Here is a 23858-nt window from a genome sequence, read left to right as displayed (position 1 = left end):
CAAGAGCTCTTCAGCACCACGAGAGAAAGGTAAGCTTAACCAAAGGCAGGTGTAGCTTTCTTTCCCTCTCAGGAAAGAAAACAATGCAGCAAGTGTTACCTGGAAATAACAATTTGGGGAATTCAAAGTAGTTCTAGTACCTGAACTTACAGGTGTTCTAATTATTTCCTGTTCCTCCTTATGTGAAAGTCAGGAGAGCAGATTTTAATTTGTGTCACAAATAAGACATTCTTAACATGGAGGATATTGCCTGTTTCTACTCATCTTTCAGCAACAATATGTTACAAGTGGCCTCCTGTATATGAAATCATACTCCTATTTCTCCACCAGCCTCAGTTTTCAATATTTAATAGCCTTATCCTTTTAAGTAATGTGTTTAGGTCTTACAGGCAGTACACTACAATAGAACACTGTTTATGGTCAACTGCTCTTGAGGGAATGAGGAAAAATTTGCTCTGCATTTCAAACAGACCATTTCTGTGTTAGGGGGCAATTCCATTTCTGATATTGGCTTCTCTAGCTTAACCAATTTCCGAGCCATGTTCTTGGTACAGTATTTGTGAAGAGTTACTGAGCCACCACTGAGATGCCTGGCAGAGTCCTAACAAGGGCCTCTCTCCACTTGCAGTTTTTGGCTGCAAGAATAATACAATATACAGACATTCTGCTTTCCTAGAGAAGGCTTTTGGACAGAGAAACTTACAAACAAGTTTGGGACCTTTCTCACCAAAAATATTCAAAACACTCTGACCCTCTTAACTGTTGGGGAAGATAGAAATTGATCATGCTTTTAGGACTGGCCCTGATAAGACAATTGAAACACTGCAGATTTCAATGTAATTTGCCACAACTCATCATTTGCCAACTGGCTACACGTATTTCTTCAGTATAATCCATCCTCCACCATGTCCAACAAGTAGAACGAGCATATATGCAGGACATTGCCAGAGCAGAAGTCCATGGTGCTCCATCTTTGCAGGCATGGTTCTGAACACAGGCAAATGAGTATTTTGACTAAAAATGCAACTGCTGCAACTGGATAAAAGCTTACATCCTTTCATACTTCAGCTCCCTCAGTCACAATAATAATTTCATGCCATCTCTGACAAACACCTTAAATGCCAAATCACACAAACTATCTCCTGAAGTTTACATATAATCTTATCTTCCTTTTTGCTTGGATTTAGCTAAGACTTCTAGGATACCTTAAGGAATTTTTCTTCTGTAGAATAATTTAAGAGTTGAAATTCCACTAGGGTGCAAAAGCTTCGTCTTTGAATTTAATGTGCATAGACAGCAAATCTGCAGGAGTTTCTCTCAACAATAGCAGGCTTATTACTGGCACTGTATTTCTAAATATCACACAGGAAGATGACAGGGAAATCACATCCTCACAGACTGCATCCTGGAACACACAGCATCTATTAGATTCATTTGGGGATCTTCTATTCCAAAATCTCCTGATTTCAAGCACATACCCATCTACCATTTGGCTAACCATGTATTTCATTGCTCAAACAGCTTGGTCCCACATAGAGTATGAAGGCCATTTCAACAGGCTAGCTGAGTGCTAACCGTGCAAGATTCAACCGAGCAAAGGATCCAGCCCCATTTCCAGGCCTGCAGCCACACTGGGAGCTACATGCACAGTGAATTTCTTTCAAAAATATATCTAGAAAATCCTTTGACATTTTTGTACCACAATACCATTTGTTCTGATTCTCAGTGTCAACTCAAAATGTCAAGATTTCTTTTGATTTAGAGTACACAGTTATTTGAATTTTTTCTCACAACACCTTGTCAAAGCACTGGCTTGTAATAGTTCCCAAAAATAAAAGTTATCACCATTTCATCTGATAATTTTCTCACCTTTCCCCCTCACAGACTCATCTTCAATATTAGCAGAGCTGAGTGCACAGCTTAGGGACTGTTCCTCTACCTGAAGATAACTATAGTGATCTCCTTTGTGGGTGCTGCTGTTAAAACCAGCCTAAAGGAAACAACTGCAACTCATTAGGTAGTACTCTGCAGTCCACAAGAACTACTGGGATGCACTTTCTGCAACACCCAGCTATGCACTGTCTTGAAAGGTGTTCATGGTCATTCAGCAGTTCCTCACAGGTTGATGGTTAGGGAGGATGTTTGTTAATGATGGGAAACACACTGAAAAGTAGGTCAAGTACAACAAAACTGAGGGGAAGCAGGATGTTCAAGAGGGAATTTCGTTCTTCTAAGCATATGTAAATGAGGGTGCTAGCAGCTGTGGCATCCAAAGACTACAGTGTGGGGAAAAGAAAACTAAAAAGTAATCTTCTGGCTGTAGCCACAGAGGAATTTATCCATGTTAGTCTCCACTATCTGCATTTCCATTTTACAAGCAATCACACAACTTACAGTGCTACTATTCCTACCTTCATTATTAAAAGCATATGTATTTTATCAAGAACTGGTTCTCCAAAACAGACTTCTCTCTACGACCTGAAGAACAACTCACTGACTGCTATGAGCCCAGCTCTGGGATACATAACTGAGCTAAAATATTGAGAGCAAAGACAAAAACACAGTTTCTAAACTTTATGGGGAGCACTTGAAAAACAGTTTTAGCTGTCCAGAGATCTGAAAGTTAGTTTCATATTTACATACATTTTTTACATACATATTTACATACATTGTATTATATATATATACCCATCCACTCTGCTTACCTGCGGGGACAGGCACAGACTCCTCCACCATAAAAGTAGTTTTGGGCAGTAGCTATCTTTCCAGAAACACAGAGCACAAGGCAACAACCACTTTTGGAAGCCTCTTCCCCATTTGGACCATTTCTAAAACTGCTACTCAGCAGGGCTAGAATGAAATCAGGTAAGCATTTAGGAAGATCTTCAAGGAGATGAGGACACAAAGGGTGTCTGTTGGTTTCTTACACACAGTAGAGAAGGAGAGTGGGATGGGAATTTACTTTGGTTTATGGGTTTTCTGCACAGTTTGACCTGGCAAATGCAGTACAGGACCCCATGGAGCTGGGGCAGCTCCCAGTGCTGTGGGGAGGAAGCTCTTTCTAGAGCACCAGTTAATATGCTGCTCTCCTGTAGCTTAATCAGCTCTGGTGACTCATCTCCCCTCTCAGTTCCTGTATCTGAAATTTGGGAAGCAGGGATGAAGGTGAGTGAAAGGAAAAACCCTCTGAGGAAATGAAATTAATCCCAGAGGATTTCCTGACATAAGAGTCTTTGAAGGCACTCTGACATGCTCTCAGGGCAGAGCGACTGTCACGCCTGGCAGTCAAGGCTCAAGCGATGCCGTGGCGATGCTTCACGCTCCAGCGGAACGCAGGGCTGCGCTTCCAGGGCCTGGGCATGCAGCTGGCACTGCTCCAGCCTGCCTGCTCCCTCCCCTCACAGGAGCAAGGGGACATGCTGCCTTATCATGCATTTATATTTCTTACCTATTTTACATACATATGTGTTGATAATATCTGGATATATGCAGTTTATACCATTATATATGTAAGAAGGAAAACTAACAAGAAAGAGTCAAGACTACAGGGGAAACCCAGGGTATAGCTGCATGAATGAGAGCAGACAGACCTGAGCTCACCCTGCTCTGAGCTATCTGCTGTAGTGGATGGAACTTCCTTTTTATGTCACAGGATTTTGAATTCTCTCCTAATTTTGTAGCAAAGGTTGATAAAAACAATGACAGCTAAGGAAGTGGTCATAAAACAAAACTATATAAAGTTAATGCTGTGAGTGAAAATAGAAACAATGATATTCAGTATTTTAATCTGTTTTACTACTCTGACAGTCTTGTACAAACATGAAAATGTTTACAAACATGGATGTTATTGCCAAATTTCAGCAGAGCAGAAGAAAAAGTTTTTGAGCATCTCTGCACTATGGGAAATTCTAGCAGAGTAAGGCTTAAAAAAAATCCATTTTTTCTGCAATTTCCATATCAGGTTTTTAAACAGGCACATCGCAACATTTAATTGCTTCCTTTTTTAATGTACTGTGTGATATCCAGAATTGAGACATTTTCTAGTAAATGAAGAAAAACATTTCCCATAGCCACAAAATGCTTTCAAAACCTCCAGTGACAGCAGTTTCAGTCATAAAACAATACAATTTTGTAGCACACTACTGCCTCTACTGCACTCTATTAATTCTTGCCCCCCCTGCATTGTTCATATTTTGATAAACCTCTCCAGAGTTTGTTTTCAATTAGAGATACATATGCTACCCCCAAACTCCAGGTTTTTAACTCTTTTATTAGATAATTTTACTTAAATTAGTGTTCAAGAAGCACTGAAAATTCCCATTCCATCTCTATGGTTCTTTAGAAACATCATTGCCCATAACCTTATATTAGTAGTGTACAAAAATATTTGCAACATAAACACTGAGGGAAGCATGGCCTGAATAAGAGGCCTTTGAAGTAAGTAAGCAATATGGCATTTGCTTCTGCAGAGATCATAGTTAATCCAGGTAGTCAACATACTAAAGTAATTGAAGAATTCCTTTTACTATACAGATGCCTGCATCCTGTCACACCATGAGTTTTATTCATGGTGTTTCTAAAGAACCATAGAGATTCTAAGAGATAGAAGTGCAGCTCTGAAATAATCATAGCCCCCACAAATCCCACTGCCTTATAATATGCCTTTTCAAGGCTATTGTCTTTTTTGATGCTGGACTTCTGATAATTTTGATCATTTAGAAGTACAGCCTCTCTTTTTTCCCCCCAAGACTTTTTAAGCTGTGCAATTCGACTGTCATCTCTCACAAGAGAAGTTATGGGAAATAACAAAAGAATACAGCCTGGCAGCTTACCTTGAGTGACTCGAGTCCTGAAGGAACCAGTGCTGCCTACTGGCTGGAAGCTCGAGTAGCCCTCCTCAGACTATTAGGACCTGGATCCTCCCAACACAGCATCCCCGCTGCCCAGAGCGCCTTCCCTCAAGCACCAGCTTGAGCCACAAGCTTTTGAAAAGCCCACTACCAAACCTTATGTTCCAGAGTCCTTTCTGACCTGTCTACCCCATGATTACATGACAACTACATTACACAAGTGTTCACTACTAACGTGACTTCTTTATCATAATGCATCAAGCATGTGCCTCCCTCATAAACAGGATTATTATGAAGAAGCTGGAGTTCAGTGATTCAATGCTGCTCCAGAGAGCACTGCAAGCCACTCTAGACAGTACACTGTTCTGCATGTAAGTGGATTCTTAGGAACTGAGTGATTTCTTTCTTCCCAGAAGTCTGGAAGGCTTTTCTTGAGCTATCTCAAACGTGTGCATGTATACAGCCACACACAGAATAATCCGCTGCAGTACAGACTACCAACAACAGCACACAACTGCAGAGAGATCTCTGCTAGTACAAAAAACGTGGTGCTTTTCCATGACCACAATAATGGAAGAGCATGATACAAGTTGCAATTTGAGTTTATTTGTATGGCCTATAGCTGCTATTGCAAATTTCTTGCATTACCATGTCTGATGCCTTGAAGGATCCACACACACTTGCACAGGTGTGTAAAACATCCTTCTTCACAGGACAAGCACACCTTGAATGACCACATGAATAGGTAAATGTGCAAGTAGACTCAAGAAATACACAGAAACCAGCAAGGCAAATTCTGTGATCCAGTCTCCCTGTGTTAAATGCACCTCTCTGCAACCCTGGCATCCTCCTTGCAACATCTGCTATTCCAGTAGAGCGGCACAAGGAGGCCATGGGGGAGTGACAGAATAGTTAAAGAGCCTTCCCTGTATCTTTGGGTTCAATTCTGAAAAGAAGAAAAGCAACCTCTAAGCAAGATGTGGGTGTGGGTTAATCCATCAAAAGCATTCCTTATATCCACTGCTTGTAACGAAGCCCAACGTGAGGAATTTGCTGTAAGAATGTTCAAGAGGTGCTGTGCCTCACAGAGCACCAGCATCCCTACTACATTATAGATCCCACTGTGTTAATCATTAAGAGCCTGGAAACTCATGTTGAGAGAGAGGTATGACAGCAACACATGGATATATTCACTGACATTTAATACAGTCACTTTGATTAATTATTAAATCTCTAAAATGAACTTGGTGCTTGAAATGACATTTCAAAGGGTCCAATATTCCCATTAGCAAATTAACTTTACTCTCAACACTTGGCATTAGTTACTTGGAAACAATTATTTTAGACATCTAAACACACGTCACTTAATCCATACACCCCCAGTCTGGTTTCCCCACACCCCTGATCAACAGATTTACATATTTTTGGTATTCCCTAAATACCCTGACATTCAATTTTCAAAAACAGTATCTTTGCAGTCACTGAACCTACACTTAATTTCATTCAGTGTGCCCAGCCATTTTCAAAGTCAAAAGCATGAAGATTGCTCAGAAAGACAATTCAAATTTTATATATTTTATATACTTATAAATACATTAATAAGTACTTCTCACACAGACAGAATTTTTACTTTGGAACAAATGCATGAAGAGGAAAATAAAATATTCAGTCTAGTCAGTCAGTACAGGAAAAGGTTGTCCATAAAACACCAAATACATCTAAGGTGAAAGTTTAACAATTGTGAAGCACTTTTGTTTCCCTGAACTCAATAGGTGTCTGAAAAAAAAATCATACACACAGTCAGTATATAGCCAGTATTAATTAGACAAGCAAAAACTCACTGCTACGAGCATTTCATAACTATAAGCAAAGAGTAGACAAGAAGAATCAACTATTTTTTGTTTTTTTCCTCACTGTTTTCAGAAACACTTTATTTTTCCTATAAATGCTTTAAATGCTTTTCAGGAAGGTACCAGTTAGGTGAGTAAGCGTGGGACCTGATTTGGCCCAAAAAAGCCAAAACCAGGAGCTGCTGTGTCAGTGGTGTCCACCTACAGCGAGAGCTTCCAGGAGAGGTGACGAGGGGCAGCCGGGGCTGGGTGCAGCCTTCAGCCCACACCTCATGAGCAACGCCGGGAAGCCCCGCGAGCCCAAGTGACCTGAACAAGGCCAGATCAGCTGAACGCCAGCGCTCCTCCGTCTGCGCTCCCAGCAGCACGTATAGCTGGGAAAAAAACCCAGCAGGTCCCGCACAGCCTCTTAATAGGCAAACGGAGGAGGTGGCTGAGACATCGCAAGGAATCTCTGGCCTTCTGCTGAGCACTGTTCCTGTCTGACACACCAATGCTCAAGACATGGCATTTCATTTAAAACATTCATCAGTCTCGCTTGAGGGTGTATGTGGGCCAGCCAGATTAGTTTTTGTAGAAAAAAATTTCATCCCCTCACATTTTTGAGATTGGTTTCAAATTAAATAAAGTGAGGAAGTGAAAACAGGTCTTCAATAAGTAGTGGTGGTCCCGTAGGTGGCTTAGTAAAAAAACCTTTTACAATGCAGAAACACTGATGCAACATTTTTTGGCAGCATTAGTCTTTGAATACTTGAAAAACAAGTTGTAGACAGGCTGACATTTTAAAATAATTTTGTAACCCTGCATCTCTGAATGGCTCCTAGAGTTAAAGGTTATCCAAAAGTCACAAACTCTTTTCCCAGAGCAGACTCACAATCTTGAGACTGACACACACTGTTCTGTACAGAAAAAAAACACACTGGGGGGGGGGGGGCGAGCCCATTTATTTGTTCCCATTTGCACGTTTAATAACATCCTATTTAGACAAAACTGTTCTTAGCCTTCACAAATTCATCACCGTGTCAAGATAAACTGAAGCTCACAGAGAAATCACACATTATTTTGTCTTTAGTGGAACTGTATACGATGTACCCAAGGAGAATGTGGACTGAGGCCAGAGTTGGTGCTAGAGGTATGTCTAGGAAAAAAAAGTACTTTTGCCTGCTATGGAGCAGAGATGAGCATGGGCAATATTTAAATTACATATCAGAATATGTTTCTCCATTAATATTGTGAAGTATTGCAACATGCTGCCCAAGGAAATGGTGAAATCACCATCCCTGGAAGTTTTTGGAACCCCATCTAGACGTGGCCCTTGGGGGCCATGGTTTAGTGGTGACTTTGGCAGTGTTAAGTTAACAGTTGAACTCTAGAGGTCTTTTCCAACCTTAATAATTCTGTGAAGTGGACATGGACACTGTCCTGTCTCTGGCACCTTCTCATCCAGTACTTCTGTTCCCATCTGAAACTGAACTATACAGGCTACCAGTAAAGTAAAAAAAAAGGATGACCCAAAAAAAAAAAAAAAAAAAAAAAAAAAAAAAAAAATCCCCCCCCAATTTTCTCCTACATTTCAATTATTCTTCAAGAAATTACAAGGTAAGATTTACTGATTTACTTCACAATTTACCAGCAATTAGAAAATCTTAGTGAAAGAAACTGCTGGTGTCCTCACATGCCAAGTGCTGTCCATCAGATCCTAAGCAGCACAGAAGTATCAAACCCCAGGGGACAGCCAGGCAGCCTGCAGAGAAGCCTGGGAGGAGGCATCCCCAATTCATGCAATACAGAAAAATGTCGTCATGTCAAATACATATTTTCTTCCTTATATCCTATAGCAAAATACATAGCTGAGAAAATAATTTGCAGATAAAAACCCAAATATGTTTGAAGTGGTTTTGAAGATGCTTGAACTCTTGAGGATACAAGAACTTTGCCTGTTAGGGAGATTGCTCATTTTTTCCCCCTCCACAATTTGAACAGGCTCACTGAGTAGAAATGCAGGCTTATCTACACTTAAGGAGCAGCATAAGGGGATTTTGTACATGCTGCTCTTGAAATATGTGCAGAAAAGTGAAAAACTCATTCTGAAATCAAAAGTCATGATTCCTGAAACATATATATGTATTTACATATATATACACACAGAGATATCTGAGTTGAAATATCTGAGTTAGATATCTGAACTGAAGTTTCAGCATCAAAGGTTTTTTCCCCTAGTATTTGCTGTCCCAGGAGAAGCTCAGGAGTGCCCATGCCTGTTCCCCCCTGCCCCACGGACACCAAGAGGACTCTCATACAGCAACAGTGCTCACTCAGTTCTGCATTGGACTTAAATCTAACTGCAGACACAGAGACCAAAGCTTTGTATCTTTGATCTCCTGGTGCAACCCTAAGTTCCAGATGTAAATCATTTATTCTACAGTGACTGCACCTCAGAAGTTTGCTTTGCTGCAAGTTCTTCAGGTCCTTCTTTTCACACATCTGAAGAAACAACACTGAGCTGCTCTAAGCGAAGAGAACATATAAACACACGGCTCATCTTCTGACATTTCCAATCTTTCACACCCTACCAAAGAACCTCAAGCTGTCACTTACCCACACCATGTGCATTTTTTACATGCATATACAGACGTGCTTAGCTCCTGTCCAAAAATCAGTCTACAGCTACAGCATCCCCACTGGCCTTGCTACCAAAGGGAGCACATATTCTCTTGGATTCTGTAACAGCAACTGGCTTTCATACAGTAAAGAGCAGCACTCATATCTTCTATGAAACTCCATATAAACCTGTTTTCCACTCAGAGTAAATAAAAATGAAATAAATAAAAATTCACTGTACTTGGCAGGCAATTGAACACATTTAATACTTACTACAATACATCTATCTACTTCAGGTTTTGCTCCAGTGGAACAGCATTTTAGGGACAGCATCAAATAAGTCTCACTTTTTGTCTTGCTTTTCCTTCTTTCTCCACCTCCTGCCCTCCAGCAAGCATTATACAGTTTAAAATGTTAATATTATTATAGGTTACAATTTTAAATTCTAAGTTAAGGCTCATGTGTTAAAGATATTGGCAAGAATAACTGGCTTTTCCAAAGAAAAGAAATCAGCAATAAAGTGTATTAATCAATGATTATTGAATTCTGTGCTCCAGGCTAGTGGTTCCTGTCAACACCGGTCTCTCAGAACCAGGTTTTCCTCTTAGCTTTAATGAACAAGGTTGAAATAATGCACTGAAATGAAATAATGTAGAACTAATCAACTGTCTTTGTTTTTGAAATCTGAGCAATTTCCTCGAGAACCAAAATGAAAAAGAACCACCATGCTTACAAATTCTCTTAGAGGAAACAACACAGAGATACTGATCTCTCAGTTAAAAGATGTTTCATCTCTGCCAGCAATAGGTACAGAGTATAGAAACACAATACAGACAACAAACACTGGGAAGAAAGCATTAGAATTAAAATTTTGTTCTACCCACACACACCATTTTCTTTCAGGTTCCCAACTACAGATTTATATGGAACCTGTACCAATAGGACTACTCACACTAATGGAGTTACATGCCCGGCATTTGCAGGACCAAGTCTTTGGCTGGCCTACAGCAAGGCACAGCTGACACAATACAAAACCTCAAAAAAACCTCCCACTGTCAGCTCTGCAAATCTGCTTGATAAAATAAACACCAAGCAGAAGTGCAATTACCACAAACAGATTTTTGAGAGCTTTGTTTTCCATGCAGCAGCTATAAACAAACAAATAAATCTCCACATGCATTTTAAGATGCACAGAAAAACACATTAAAACCCAAGACCAGAACCTCTGACTAAAACAGCTGAATTTGCAGATGCAAAGGCTATTTGAACTTCCTCTACTTCCTTCCCAGACAGCTTCCTGTACACATTTTTTTGACCTGGCCTTAAGTTAAGGCATCCCCAGAAGCCTTGGGTCAAGCCTAAAGGCAGGTCACACGCATCTTGAGCACTAGACTATGCTGTCACATTTAACAGCTGATCATCCCCTGCCTTGCTGAGCAGCACACACTAGTCTGTTTAAATAAATAAGGAAGCAGAAAGAGCAGCTGGCAGCCAGAATACAAGTAACTTATGCTTTCTAAAAGTAAACCATGTACTGTAGACCACGAGCAGGCATTTTCCACTTTGCATTAGTAAGACACACACACCTCTGAATGCACCCTTTCCTGTCTGAATATGCCTAGAAAGCCTTCCTTTCCCTGAGGGTTTAAATGACTGCAGATGGGGTGAGTTGGCTTTCTCCCTTTTGCAACTATGGTTTGATTTTGACAAAACTGCAAGACAAATCTTTATTAGACTGCAAATTCAGGAGGCACTGTGTGCCATTACCTTTATTTTTCAAGTACTTCAAAGGACTCAGGATACTTGAAGAGAAAGGGGTTTTATGTATCTAATTCAGAAAATACATAAAATTTCTACTTTGGTGGAAAAAAAAAGCAAAAACAAAAACAAATCAGGAAAACAGGGTCACTCAATTGCCAGGGCCCAGCTGAAGAAATAAAGAACTATATGCATCAGCAGAGAGAAAGGGGGTTGGGGGAGGAGTAGGGAAAAAAAAAAAAAAAAAAGGAAAAGCTGCCACAGTAGTACACCGTAGGCTGTATATAATGCCAAAAATGTGTATTCTCCCATTTAGATACTATCCCCTAACCCTTCCCTCCATACCATGGTCCTTGTTACTACATGACACTGGACTTCAAAACTGGACAAATTTTCCAGATCCCACAAGCTGAATTTAAAAGCCTACAGATACATAAACCATTCAGTGATCTTCTGGGAAGCACTGATCCTTTTCTAACAGTACAATATTCAAATGAAAAACTAAAGACAATTAACCTCTTGAACTATTACACATTTTTAAATATTGCTTGTTTCTCAGTCTTTTTTCAGCTTAATTTAGCAGTGCATTTAAAAAATATCACTTGTGACCAAGAAAATATTACCAGTCATTTCAAGAACAATTTTAACTATTTAGAGAAGCAGTTAAAATGAGCAGAAGCGACCGTAAGTGTTTAATACCTTCTGTAGGTTACTCAAAATCAAGCTACATTTTTCTCCTTATTTGTACATTTCCCTGTATCAGTTGGTGGTAGTTTATACAAAACTAAGGAATAAAGCTGCTGCTTTCTAACTATCCATTAATTAATCATATAAGACATAATTACCAAGTCATCAAGTCTTAAAAGATGTTATCACAAAATAAGAACTCACTCACCAAAACTGCATTTTCCTTACCTGAAAATCTACCAACATTTTACTAATGTAGGGAATGCCAACATATTAAAGCTGTAAGAATTAATTACGATCAACAGAATTTGTTTTCACAGAATTTTAAAAATTGTCTTAATCGGAATTTTTTGAGAAAGACAGAAGATTGGAGCATTTTCCATATATGCATCCAGTGGAGCAGTGTGTTACCCACAGAGGCCTGCTCCTCTACTCACACTCATGTAACCTCCTTAATAATTATGCCATGAGCAACATTTTTGTAAGAGACTTAAACCAACAGCTAATAAACTTCTTTCACTACCTAAAAGGAAGAAAACAACCTATTGTGAATGGACATGTGGCTGTAAAAAGCTCAATTATCTGTACAAAACAAAGGACCACAAACTCCAGGCTGTAACTAGAACAGCCTTCAACAGTTTTGCTCAGTCTGTGGAAACAATTTGCATGACACAATCTGCCCTATAAAATCCACAGCCTTTCATACTGTTATAAGAGCTTGAGTTCAAAGGAATAGTGAAGGGAAAAAAAGATACCAAAAAACCCAAAATAAACTAGAAAGGAGCACTATGTTCTATCCACCCAAGAACAAAACACTGAATTGCAGCACACAAATCCAGTACCAGTTACAAACCAAAACCGTTCAGTGCATTCTCCATCCCTTGTGATACGCTCAGGAGTGGCAGCAATTTAAAGGGATGGTTGTGCTCTTCCAGCAGACAAACCTCTTCCTCTCTGTTCTCCTGTAGCACAGGGCTGGGTATTCCCTGCCTGAAGAAGCCAGCTAAGACACACATGACAATTGGGAGAGCAGCTAGCTGATTGTTTTCAAAACCTACCACATTCATAAATACACTTCCACTTTTGTGAGATGTTTTGTGTAAACCAAGAAAAACACAGGTAAATCATAATTAACCTAAGCTTCAGAAGACTTCTCTTTTTTCCTGCCAGAGTACGGCAGAAGTGAACGCCAATAGATCAAGAAATGCTGGGGATGCCTGTGTAACTCCCCTGCAAATCTGTGAAGCCCAGGTGAAATACGGGTCAAGCTACAGAGGGAGCATTTCAGAGACTAGCAAAATGTCATTAAATTCATGGGGATTTCAGAGTTCCACCACCACGCTGCACTCTATTTAATTACTGATGGACAGCTATAACCACCAGCCTGAACAGCTTTGGTTTCTTCACTTCAGAAGTCATTCTGGTCTCCTTTTAGCAATGAAAGGGAGCGTAGCATTTTCATGACAAGCCATGTGACATTCTACCACCACGCAATGGAAAATCCGCGTTCCTGCCTTCCAAACTGTAAATGCCACCAGACGTATTTAGATTTACTGACAACTGACCTGACCACTGCTGCTGCTGCTGGCAGTGCTCTGCCATAGAGCCAGGCTCTCTCCCAACTTTCCTTCACAAGCATTTTCTGGTTTTCCCTAAACTGGGCTGTCAGATGCAACGTCCCTATCAGACAGTGTGGCAAACATCCCTTTTGATTCCCCAGCATTCGGTAGAACACTCGGAAATACAGCTGGCACCGCAGCCTGCAGCCACGGCTGTGACTCACGCCTTGATGACCACACAACTTAACTGGGCTCCTAAAAATGGGGTGCAGGTAGGAGGTCATCAGGGCTTTAAAATATTTCCTACTCCAACCAACAGAAAGCAAGGGCAAAAAGCGTGCATGTCCTTGTTTTTAATACATGTTTACATACCATTCATTTTTTACTGCATTTACTTGTAGTACAGTGTGAATACTTTCTTTACCCTTTTAATAGAGATGCTACCAGCTGACAGAATAGTGACAGAGTGAATTGTTACGTGCGGAGTTTTACCCTTCTGGGAGAGGGACAATGTTATCAAAATAAAATAGACCCGAGCAGACTCAGAGCTTGTTAAAAACACCCAAAGGAAGCACTTGCAAACAGACTTGAAAACAACTTACTGAGTTAATACTTCACATCGTATCTGTGTACTTTTGATTTCACTTTCTTTTTCACAGTTTCATTCAAACAGTATTTCTCCCAGAGCTGTCTTAAATCTCTTTCCTCCTTTCTGCTTTCCAAACTTTGGCTCTTGCCATGGTAATCTTTCCAAAGACAGGTCACCTCAAGTGTCTCCTATAATCTGTTCAGAGTTCCCAGAGACAGCCAAAACACACATCTGGTTCCTCCCTCCTCTGTCCCACAGCTGCCCACGGTGTTCCCTCACAGTGTCAGCACAGGGACTGTTACTGCAGAATACACTGAAGTGATACACATGTGATCAGATCCTATGGCCACTTGTCAAAATTTACTTCTGTGTCTTAACTTCAAGGAGATTTTGGTTCATTTATAGCAAATATTACATCCATAACATGCTGTTATGAAATTTCCATGGCATGCTAAACCCAAGGAACTGTTGGCTCCATGTTCTCTACTACATGCATGTGCACATACACACAAACTATTAAAAAAGCAAACTGCAAGTTCCAGATTGAAGAATTTCTCAACTTGGCTTCCTTTTGCATTACAATACAATCTTTAATTACCTGATCTACTTCTTGCATGAGACTTCATTTCATTTAATACCCAAAAGAAATTATATTAACTACCTGATAAATTATTTAAGACCTTGCTTTCCTCTCACTGCTCGAAGTGTAATTCCATACCTTAATTCCCACTCACTTCTCAAGCCCTTCTCTCTGGACAGACATTCCTTTCTCCACAAGTTCTTCTGTGGTGGTCATCACTGTAGCATTTGCTAGCTTAGCAAACACTTAGCAAATTTATTTCCACAGCATGTCTGTGAAGGAGAGGTACCATTAACGCCACCTCATTGGCAGAGAACCAGAGTACAGGGAAATTATCATCAAAGGTATGCGAAAAATGAAAGGCTGCAGCCTGAGATGCCTTATGGCTGGATTTTCAGACTACTGAGGCTTATGTAATTTTTGTATATACAGACTAAACCTCCCTTGGCTACAGCAACTGGTGCCAGACATCTGCAAATTCATGCTCTCCAGTGAGGGAAACGAGAGATGAGCCCTAACAGGATTTCGTGGAGCCTCTGTCACATCAACACTACAGCAAAAGTCATTAAAGAGTCCTTTATTAAGGACTCTTTAATGAGAGGCCAAATGAAGGTCCTAGAGGCACTCTTAGTTCTGCTGCCTTTTAAGTATGGACTATATGTCTTTAGAATACTGATTTGTTTATAATTTCCTGAGTTTCAGATGGAAACTAGAAACCCCTCTGAACAAAATCAGCAGCATTAAGATGCCTGGCTCATCAGCAGTGCAGTCATCGTGGACCCCTGCACCCAGTCACAGCACAACCCCTGTGCTTCTCTGCTGAAAAACAGTAAACAAACTTGCCCAATAATTTCTGTACATACGATGAGTACCACCACATCTGTCTTACAGAAATAGTAACTATGGTAAACCGGTGTCTTTATACTCATGATGATGATTAATGACAGCTCCTGTCATGCCCTGCTAACAAAACACAGCAATCATTCAATAAATGTTTATAATCTCATCAGCAGGGGACTTATATTGTTTCTTTCTTTGTTCCACTAATTGTTTCAACTTTTCCATTGGTACCAAAGGCTGATATTAAAACTGACACCTCAGTAGTTGCTTCTACCTCCCTCTTTAATCTTAGTTCATAAAACCTGATACTTCATTCACTTCAAAATATCCAAGGGGAAAAAATAATCACATCATTACATGTTCATGATGTAAACTGACAAAGGTATGATTAAAACCAAAGACTTACACATCATTTCAGGAAGTAGGAAGCCCCTATATCTCTGAATTTCTTTGTCTGAATGTGAACATCATATATTCTAGACAAACTAAAATATAAAGGGTGCCAATTTCTCTAAAACACCAAAGTACAACCTTATAGCAGCAGCCACTGTAAGAAGTAGACCTACAACAAGTAAATTTCCTGAGGAGGGACAGGATCAGGATCTTCAGTTATTCAGTCAAGAATAGGACTGGAAAGTAAATGAAAGAAAAGTAGCACAGAAATTGTACGCTCATAGTTGCCAGCAGGGAGAAGTGTTTCCACTTCATGCAAAGAATTATATAACTCAGGTCTCATTATTTCAGTGCCTTCAAATATATAAGCTGTTTTCCCTTAAATAACTCCAAAGCAATGTTTTACTATCCATGTTCTGTGCTGCTCCAGGAGGCTAAGGGCCACTTGTAAAAGAGCCACAAAGGGTCATTTAAAAAAGCAATCCTATTACTAACAAACTTAAAACTGGCTGTTGCACCACAGTTTTAAGGAAAAAAACAAAATTAGGCTTTTGTGGCCTGTTCTACAAATAATGAAAGTGTTTCACCAAAACCAGCACACACACCTGCCCAGCAAGAAGAGGTGCATAGCTCCAGTCCTGCAGGGAACCCAACCCCAGAGCCTCGGGTTTAGGTGCCACACTAACAGACTGTGTGGCTGGGTATCACGCTACTGCAGCACAAGTAACAACTCCAATTTATTACATTTTGATTATATAAACAACATAATGCAGCTAAAGCCACTATTCAGATAGACTAAACATCTACAAACACAAGCCTCATCCCAAGACTTACATGTTTTAACTAATAAAATACATGTTTTAACTAATAAAAGGAGAAAAATAAGATTTTAAGACATGCGTATTTCTTATGGGTTTAGAAAACCACAATAATTTCATGGGAGCCTGAGGAGCTGCTAACAGTCTTCTTCTTATTACCAACTCCTACTAGCTTGCTTGTCTATAAAATGAGGATAGTATGTAATTCTTCTCCTCCACTTGGGTTCCACTGGAAAAAACCACTTTCACTAGCAACCATGATGAGTAAGATGGTAGATAAATGGGATCATCTCCAAAAAACATACATACCTCACCAGAAGTCAAGTGATTCTCTGCAAGAGCATGGTTGTCAAGAAATATAAAACTGCACTAGATGCAATGACCAATTGTTTATAAAAAAACCTACAGTTTTTTAACAATTTTCACACCTATGTGTGTTGAAGAAGATGAAAAAGCAAGAGAAACAGCATGTAGGTAGACCTCTATCCAACAACTGCCTGAATTTTATCCAAAATGGAAAATATTGCAATTGTCATGTCAGAAGACTTAGCAGTGGAAGAAGAGAAAACATCACTTGCTACCGCTTTTGTTTCCTTCATTCATTTCATCCCTGAATGGGGATATTGATAGCACCTGTCCCAGCAATAAAGCTCCAATACAGCACCTCCTTTATCCCTGTGCCTGGCTTGCAAACTGACACAGGAAGGATGCCCTGTGATGACAGAGTCTGTCTGGACATGGCCATGGCACCCATGATGAACTGGAGGCGCTGGGGCTATCCAGGTCTGAGGAAAAAGTGGCTTGCAGAAAACAGAAATACTCGAGAACTGTAGTCCATTAATGAAAATCTCCAGATTCCAACAACCATAAAACAGTTATTTAGATGAAAATTAGAAGGTTTAATACTTTTTTTAAAAATATTATTTTCATTGTGTTTTCAAAGTCTGTCTTTTTTTTCTTGTAGGCTTCAACAAAGACTTTAGTTTCTATGAAAGCTGGGACTTTACTGTACAGACATGACAAGATCTGTGACAGGTGAAGGACAACCCCCCCACACACGCACATTCAGTTAAACTAAAAACTAGCAACACACAATCATTGTAAAATGAAAAGCAGTTGTTCTGCATTCCTCATCCTCAGGATCAATTAACATCTCTGCAACTTGAACAAGAGATACTCAATGCCCTTGTCACCACATGTCTCATAAAACCATTAACTCTTCTGCAACCCCAATCACATCTGGGATATTGCTGCAAACAAGAACTATTTGTATCAACTCACAAAATGATGAAAATCTTTACAAGAGTGATGTTGCTACTGACCACAGCATTAGGGAACCACAGTCATGTCACTCCCCTTGGTGTTTTGTCTTATGTGTTTAATACAGCTTTAAAACCACCTTGGGTATGAAATGCAAAGACATTTATTTCTAACATTTTGGCAGCTATGGTGCATGACTTTCTGCACCACAGCATTTAGCTGTGTTGGGGAATAAAACCCAAGCAGAGTTTTTCTGCTGACATCATCCCAAGAAGCATCTCATATATACAATATTAATTTTAATAACTCCCAGATTTCAGTCAACAAAGAAGACATTTTCTGAGTCATATAAAAACTTCAGTTTTTCCTTTTTTACCTTATTTGCTAGGCTAGGAGTCATACACCTTATTTTCACTTCCCAGTGATGACACAGGGAGGGAGAAGGGCAAATTAATGGAAAGATCATCACATGTATTTAGGGAATGAATTCAAAGAGACTGATGAAGAGGTCCTAAACTAAGGAACCAGACGATTCTCACACTGAAATTATTTAATAACCGTGATGATTCTCACACTGTGAAATAATTAATAAGCAGCATCAGAGAGGGAAATGGTACGTTACTTCACTGCACATGCAGACTATGACAGATTACTTTGTCTAACATATCAATGCTCTTGTTACACAATATACACTAGGCCTTGACAAAGGATAGAAGAAACATTTGGCAGAACATCTGGCAGAACATTTTAAGGTCACGGCTAAAATCGTGGGACTTCTCAGGTTAGTAGGTGCTTACTAGCAGAATTCTTCAAACATTGCTTTTTGTGATCATTACTTAATATTGTCATTGCATCTACACAGAAAATAAAATCTTTATGCCAACAGACTATGCTGTGAACCATGCTGAGAAGAACACTGTAAGAAGAAGAACCACCAATGAGAAAAAAAGATCTCTCAGGAGATGGATGACAGACGCCAGAAGTAACATAAACAAGGCAAAATTTAACAAGATGCATTCACCCTCTAGACCCGCATGTTTCAAGAAACCTGTGAAGTTCTAAAATGAGTTGGAAGAAACTCAAATCCTTCCAAGTATTTCAAAAAATAAAGACTTAGTGCTGAAATTAATTTTAGGGTGTGGGAAGAAGTGCTTGTTTTGGTCAGAGGTGACCAAGTTGGGCTGGGTCCCAAAACCACACTCCCACTCAAGACTAGGCTGAAACTCAAGGGTCTTGGCACAACACCCTGACTTCAGCAATAGGATATATGTCATTTCTGGGAGCATTCCAGGAAGTTCTTCTACACAGCATTCCTGATGGTTTGCAAACAGTCTTTGTAATAATACAACAAGAGCTTTTTTCATGCAAAGCCTCATTATAAGGAACGGGTTGAATGGCAGTGCCATAATGCTGCTCAAGGTAAGTATGATGCTTTTTACAGTTTTATACAATATGTACCAACTTGTCTGAGTAGGCTGGGTAGCAATTTCATCTCCCATTATGTTCACACTGGAAAGTTTCATTGAAATGAGTATGATGCCTGCATTACTAATGTCAATATGGGCTTGCATACTAAAATCATTACTTTCGCTTTTCTAGCATTACATAGCACAGAGACTTCAGAAAGATAGGAGAGCTGGTGTTGCATGTCAAAATAAGGTTACCCATTAACTGAACACGAGTGGATGAAATGTCCAGGAAAAAACACATCCGCCTCAGGAGCTGGGGTATCTTTTTTTACCCAGGGAGCTTGAGGCAGCATTGCGTATTCCCTTCATCCAACTGTGTCCCAGTATCACAGCTAATGGTCTTGCATGGCAAAGCTTCGGAAGAGTGAAGACGGCATATCAGACAGTGAGAGTGACAATATCCCAATATCCAGGCACAGCTGGGCTGAGGACAAACTAAAGTCGCTTTTTCCCTATGATTCCCAGAGGCCTATTCTGTTTTTAACTTTGTTGTCTTTGTTTGATCCTGTGGTTATTCTAATGCAGTTCCTGCATTTTTCCATTAATTCTGCCTCCCTGTACACCACTCTAAGCCATATTACAAATGGGGGAAGAGAGAGAGAGTAACAAGCTCATAAAGTAATTGTCTCAGACAATCTTCAAATATACTGGCTAATTGGATATATAACTCATAAATGACGATGGAGAAGGGATGCCTAACAACATAGAGAAAGGAAACGAAATCTGAAAAAGCTCCAGCTCCATTCAGTTGAATGAACAATAAACATTTGATTTCATTAGCTCTGATATTCTAAAAACTGTAACAATAAACACAATCTTTCCTGCAAGTATACATTCTTCTATGCAAGAAGCATGGTTATTAAAATGCAGAAGAAATGGTTATTAAAAGCTCTGCAATTACTCTGAATTTGTACTGTAAACAGTGCAACACCAGACCATAATTAAATTAAATATGAAACATTTAATTGTCCCAAATACATGAAATTCGATTTGAAGAGAGCATTTGTAGTAGCACCAGCAGCATCTTTTCAGATTTTGCACAATGCTTTAAGAAACTACCACACCTATCCAACCAAAACCAAAACACATAAAGCACATGGAAAGACCAGACAAAAGCACTTAAAGAGGAATTGTGCTTGAGATGGTATCTCTATAAAGACTCCACTCAAATCTGTGAGTGTTTGGTTTAAGTAATTGTGAGAAGTACCTAACTCCTTGTGCATCCAGCTCCATAGGGCTGTGTGCTATTCTGAGTTCAATTCAATCTGAGTACTTGAACACTGTTGTAAACATCACTTCAAAATCTGACACACATATCATCCAGTCTGAAATACTTCTGACCTCCACTAGCTTAAGTGTATACTATTCTTTTATTTTCTGAGTAAAAGGAAAAACCTGTTAGATATTTGGCTCAATTTTAGTGCCATACATTAAGTTAAGAATTAATAATTTATTAATTGTCATTCAAGAAATCCTTATTATATTTGACAGGTTTTGGACAGGCTTTGCTTTCCTCTTTAAAGGACCTTCAAGAACAACAATCAGTTAGGAAAATATTTTGACATGCAGCTTTGATATGTTCTTTTGATTTATATATTAAAGCAAGAAAAAGTTATGTGCTTTCACAAACATATATAATTTTCAAATTTTTCAGTGCTTAACATATTAAAAATTTTTAGTTCTTTTGTAGCAGACTTCATGTCACTATATTACCCATTATGACTGCATTGCCCCCCAAGCAAGTCTTTTTTTTACAAGAACTCCCTCTTAACAACATAGATAAATTATACAGTTTAGTATTATCAGCATGATAAAATTTCTTAAAAATGGAAAGCAAACAAAATTGTATCAAGAAGAAGCCCAGTAAACAACCAAGCACCCTTCATTAATTATCTTTTGGAGATAGGCAAGCATGGCACACTGGGAGAAAGCCAACAAGAACAACTCTTTTGTTTCCTTATTTTCTGCAAGATAGCAGTTCCCTGATGCTGTAAGGCACAACTACATTTATCATTCTATCTTAAAACAAATGTAACATTAGGATTTATTTCAGCAACGTGGAAATGAAGCAAAAAAGATACTGACAGTCACTGACATAGTACAGAACAACAAAAAAGTGCATCAAACTTCAGCAGCTCAACAAGGCAAAGGTCCCAAACCAGTGGCCAAAACAGCAGAAAAAGGCAATTTCTGCTCATGGCTGATTCTACTGCCACCACCTCACCCTGACAGCACTGCACAAGACCCAAGGCAGGGGCTGAGTGTGGTTTCCCTCCTTCCCACCTTCCCCGTGGGCATCTCTGGGCACATCCTCTCCTCCCGAAGACCACAGTAAACTGGCAGCTCTGAAGCCTGACAGGCACAGCAGACAAACTCTAAGAAGGCTGCAAAGTCCAGCACACAGTTCATACAGGGATTTCTGAGCGGGTGGTTTATTTTAGTTTTGGCAGAGCTGCTGAGTGCCATCACGTGAATGCCAGCAAAAAAAATCCCCTCTTAATTCTCCAGGAGTGGTCCTGGACCTGCAGCGAGGAACCAGCCCACTCAATTTACTCACTGCTGAAAAGACCAGGTCACAGCAGAGGCTTAGTAAACTGACTCTGCCTCAATACCAACATTAATCATCAGCTTCAACTTACAAATGAGTGCTCACTGCCTCTGTAGTGCTTTAAAAATATCCACACAGCCTTCCAAAGGCACTCTACAAGGGCTACCACCACACTACTTGTTTCTCAGCACAGTGTTTCAACAAAAGGTTTCCAGCAGTCAGACTGGATTAACTGCATCTGAAATCTCACCAAGGGCTGCAGACAGACCCTCTTTACTTTGAGAGCTTCTGTGCCACTTCAGATGCTTTGTATTGTTCATCGGCAGCAGAGCCAGAAAGAGCTCTCAAAGGAACTGACTTTTATTACACACATGAGGCTCAGGTTCTAGCAAGGGAGGAATACTGCTTGCATTTTTGGAGTTTAAACATCTTAAAAACATAACATTTATCACAGCCAAAGGAAAATGAGGTTATGCAAAATACTTACTTCGAAAATGTTCTGAGGCATAATAGTAGACATCCTCATAGCCCTCGTGGTAATCCTCCTCCGGCCGGTACTTTTTGCCCTTTCTCCTTCTTGATCTTCTTATCTGCTTGACAAAGCCCAAGAAGCGCTCCATGCCCTTCCTCAGTCAGCCCCAGCGGCAGCCCCCTTCGCCCTGTGCCTCACAAAGAGCTGTCCCAGCATGAACCAAGCGCAGGCACCGGGGCAGAGCTGCGGCTCCCGCCAGCCGCTCCGCTACCATCAAACAACCCCTCCCTCAGCTCAGCTCTGCCTGCGAAGCATATTGTTCTCCTTTCTTAAAAAAACAGGGACACACACACACAGACACACACTATCAAATCTACTGACTGCAATATTTCAACCTGAAAATAAATAAAGGAGGGAAGCATTGAAGCAAAAGGAGAATTTCAGGATTTCAAGCTGTTATTAAGCAGCAGAGGACAAAGTTGAAGAGACCTGCTTGCCAGCAAGGGGAAGCCCAGCACTGAGAGCTCCCTATCCTGTGTCTCCATCATTTGAAGAGGGGCTGGGAGGCGGGGATAGATGTTAGTCAATGGACTGAACCATATCTCAAGGCAAAACAGGTTTCCATTCGCCAGTTAAACATTGCCCTCGCATCTGCCCAGGCACAGGCTCAGGAGCGTGTTTGATTTCATTTGTTGTAAGAGCAGGAAACACGCCGATCCCTTTCTGGCATCTCATACACTGGATGAATAAAGAGCAAAGTGGTTTAATCCGTACACACAGCCCACTCACCGGCAAGTGTGCGCCGAATGTGTTAATTGGAGCAGCAGGGAGAGAGCTCGGCAGCTGTTAAAAAATGACACATATACCCAGTGGGCATTAGTGTATTCTAATCACTGCTAGATCTAAAGATTAAAAGGCACTCCAGACAGGTCTCCTACAGAGCTGGCCAGGGTATACGGCAATAGGCAAACAAAGGAAGCGACATCACAAGCACACTATGACAATACTCATTTCAAATCCCAGCAGAGTTCAAAAAACTTTAAAATTAAGGTGCGGCAGGTTATCCTGTGCACAGGGTGAGAGAAGCAAAAATCCTGAAAAGGCACTGGCTCTTTTCTTGCTGCATGCCTGAAACCCACATGCATTCCCTAAGATAAGGCTGGAATTTCATCCGTGTTTCTGATGAAGTTTCCCTCCCACACAAAAAGAAAAGCAGTGACTGCTCAAATCCTATCACGTTGACATCTGTCAGGGTTTTTTTATTGTAATCAAGTTCCTGCAAGCCCAGGGAAGTCTCTAGTCCAGCAGGACCTCTCCTGTCTGTCAGCACAAGTCAGGGATCAAGCAGTCACCTCAGTCAGACTATGTGCTGAACTTGGTCATTTGCATCCAGGCTCCTAAGAGATACCACTTTGCCTTTAGGAGCATAAGGAAGTCAGAAAGTCTTTCTGTAAAACAGATTTTACAGGTTCAGCATCTGAAAAAGGAAGAGCACGCAGAGCAGGGATTATTTTCTGGTGATGCAGACATTTCAGTGAGTCATTTCGCAAAGAGTAAACCAGGACACTGTTTTCAAAAGCATAA

The 23858-nt window shown here is 40.2% G+C and overlaps 1 protein-coding gene across 6 annotated transcripts in view; it reads right to left on the bottom strand.

Moving 5' to 3' along the window:
* GRIP1 (glutamate receptor interacting protein 1) overlaps nucleotides 1-23858 on the bottom strand; it is a 317097-nt gene that overhangs the window by 199544 nt on the left and 93695 nt on the right. For 3 of the 6 annotated variants that reach the window (XM_063396514.1, XM_063396515.1, XM_063396517.1), the window contains exon 1: nucleotides 22290-22785. The exons of 2 other annotated variants lie outside the window; for them this stretch is intronic. In XM_063396514.1, coding sequence (XP_063252584.1) covers nucleotides 22290-22422 — 133 coding nt within the window. In that variant the 5' untranslated portion in view covers nucleotides 22423-22785. Of the gene's footprint in view, nucleotides 1-22289; nucleotides 22788-23858 lie in introns of those variants that run through there. One more of the 6 variants, XM_063396520.1, reaches the window with a different exon arrangement.

This window comes from Prinia subflava, chromosome 4, assembly GCF_021018805.1.
Source record: "Prinia subflava isolate CZ2003 ecotype Zambia chromosome 4, Cam_Psub_1.2, whole genome shotgun sequence".
Lineage (NCBI taxonomy): Eukaryota > Metazoa > Chordata > Aves > Passeriformes > Cisticolidae > Prinia > Prinia subflava.
Note: the sequence above shows the minus strand (reverse complement) of the source record. Positions and strands in the feature narration are given on the sequence as shown.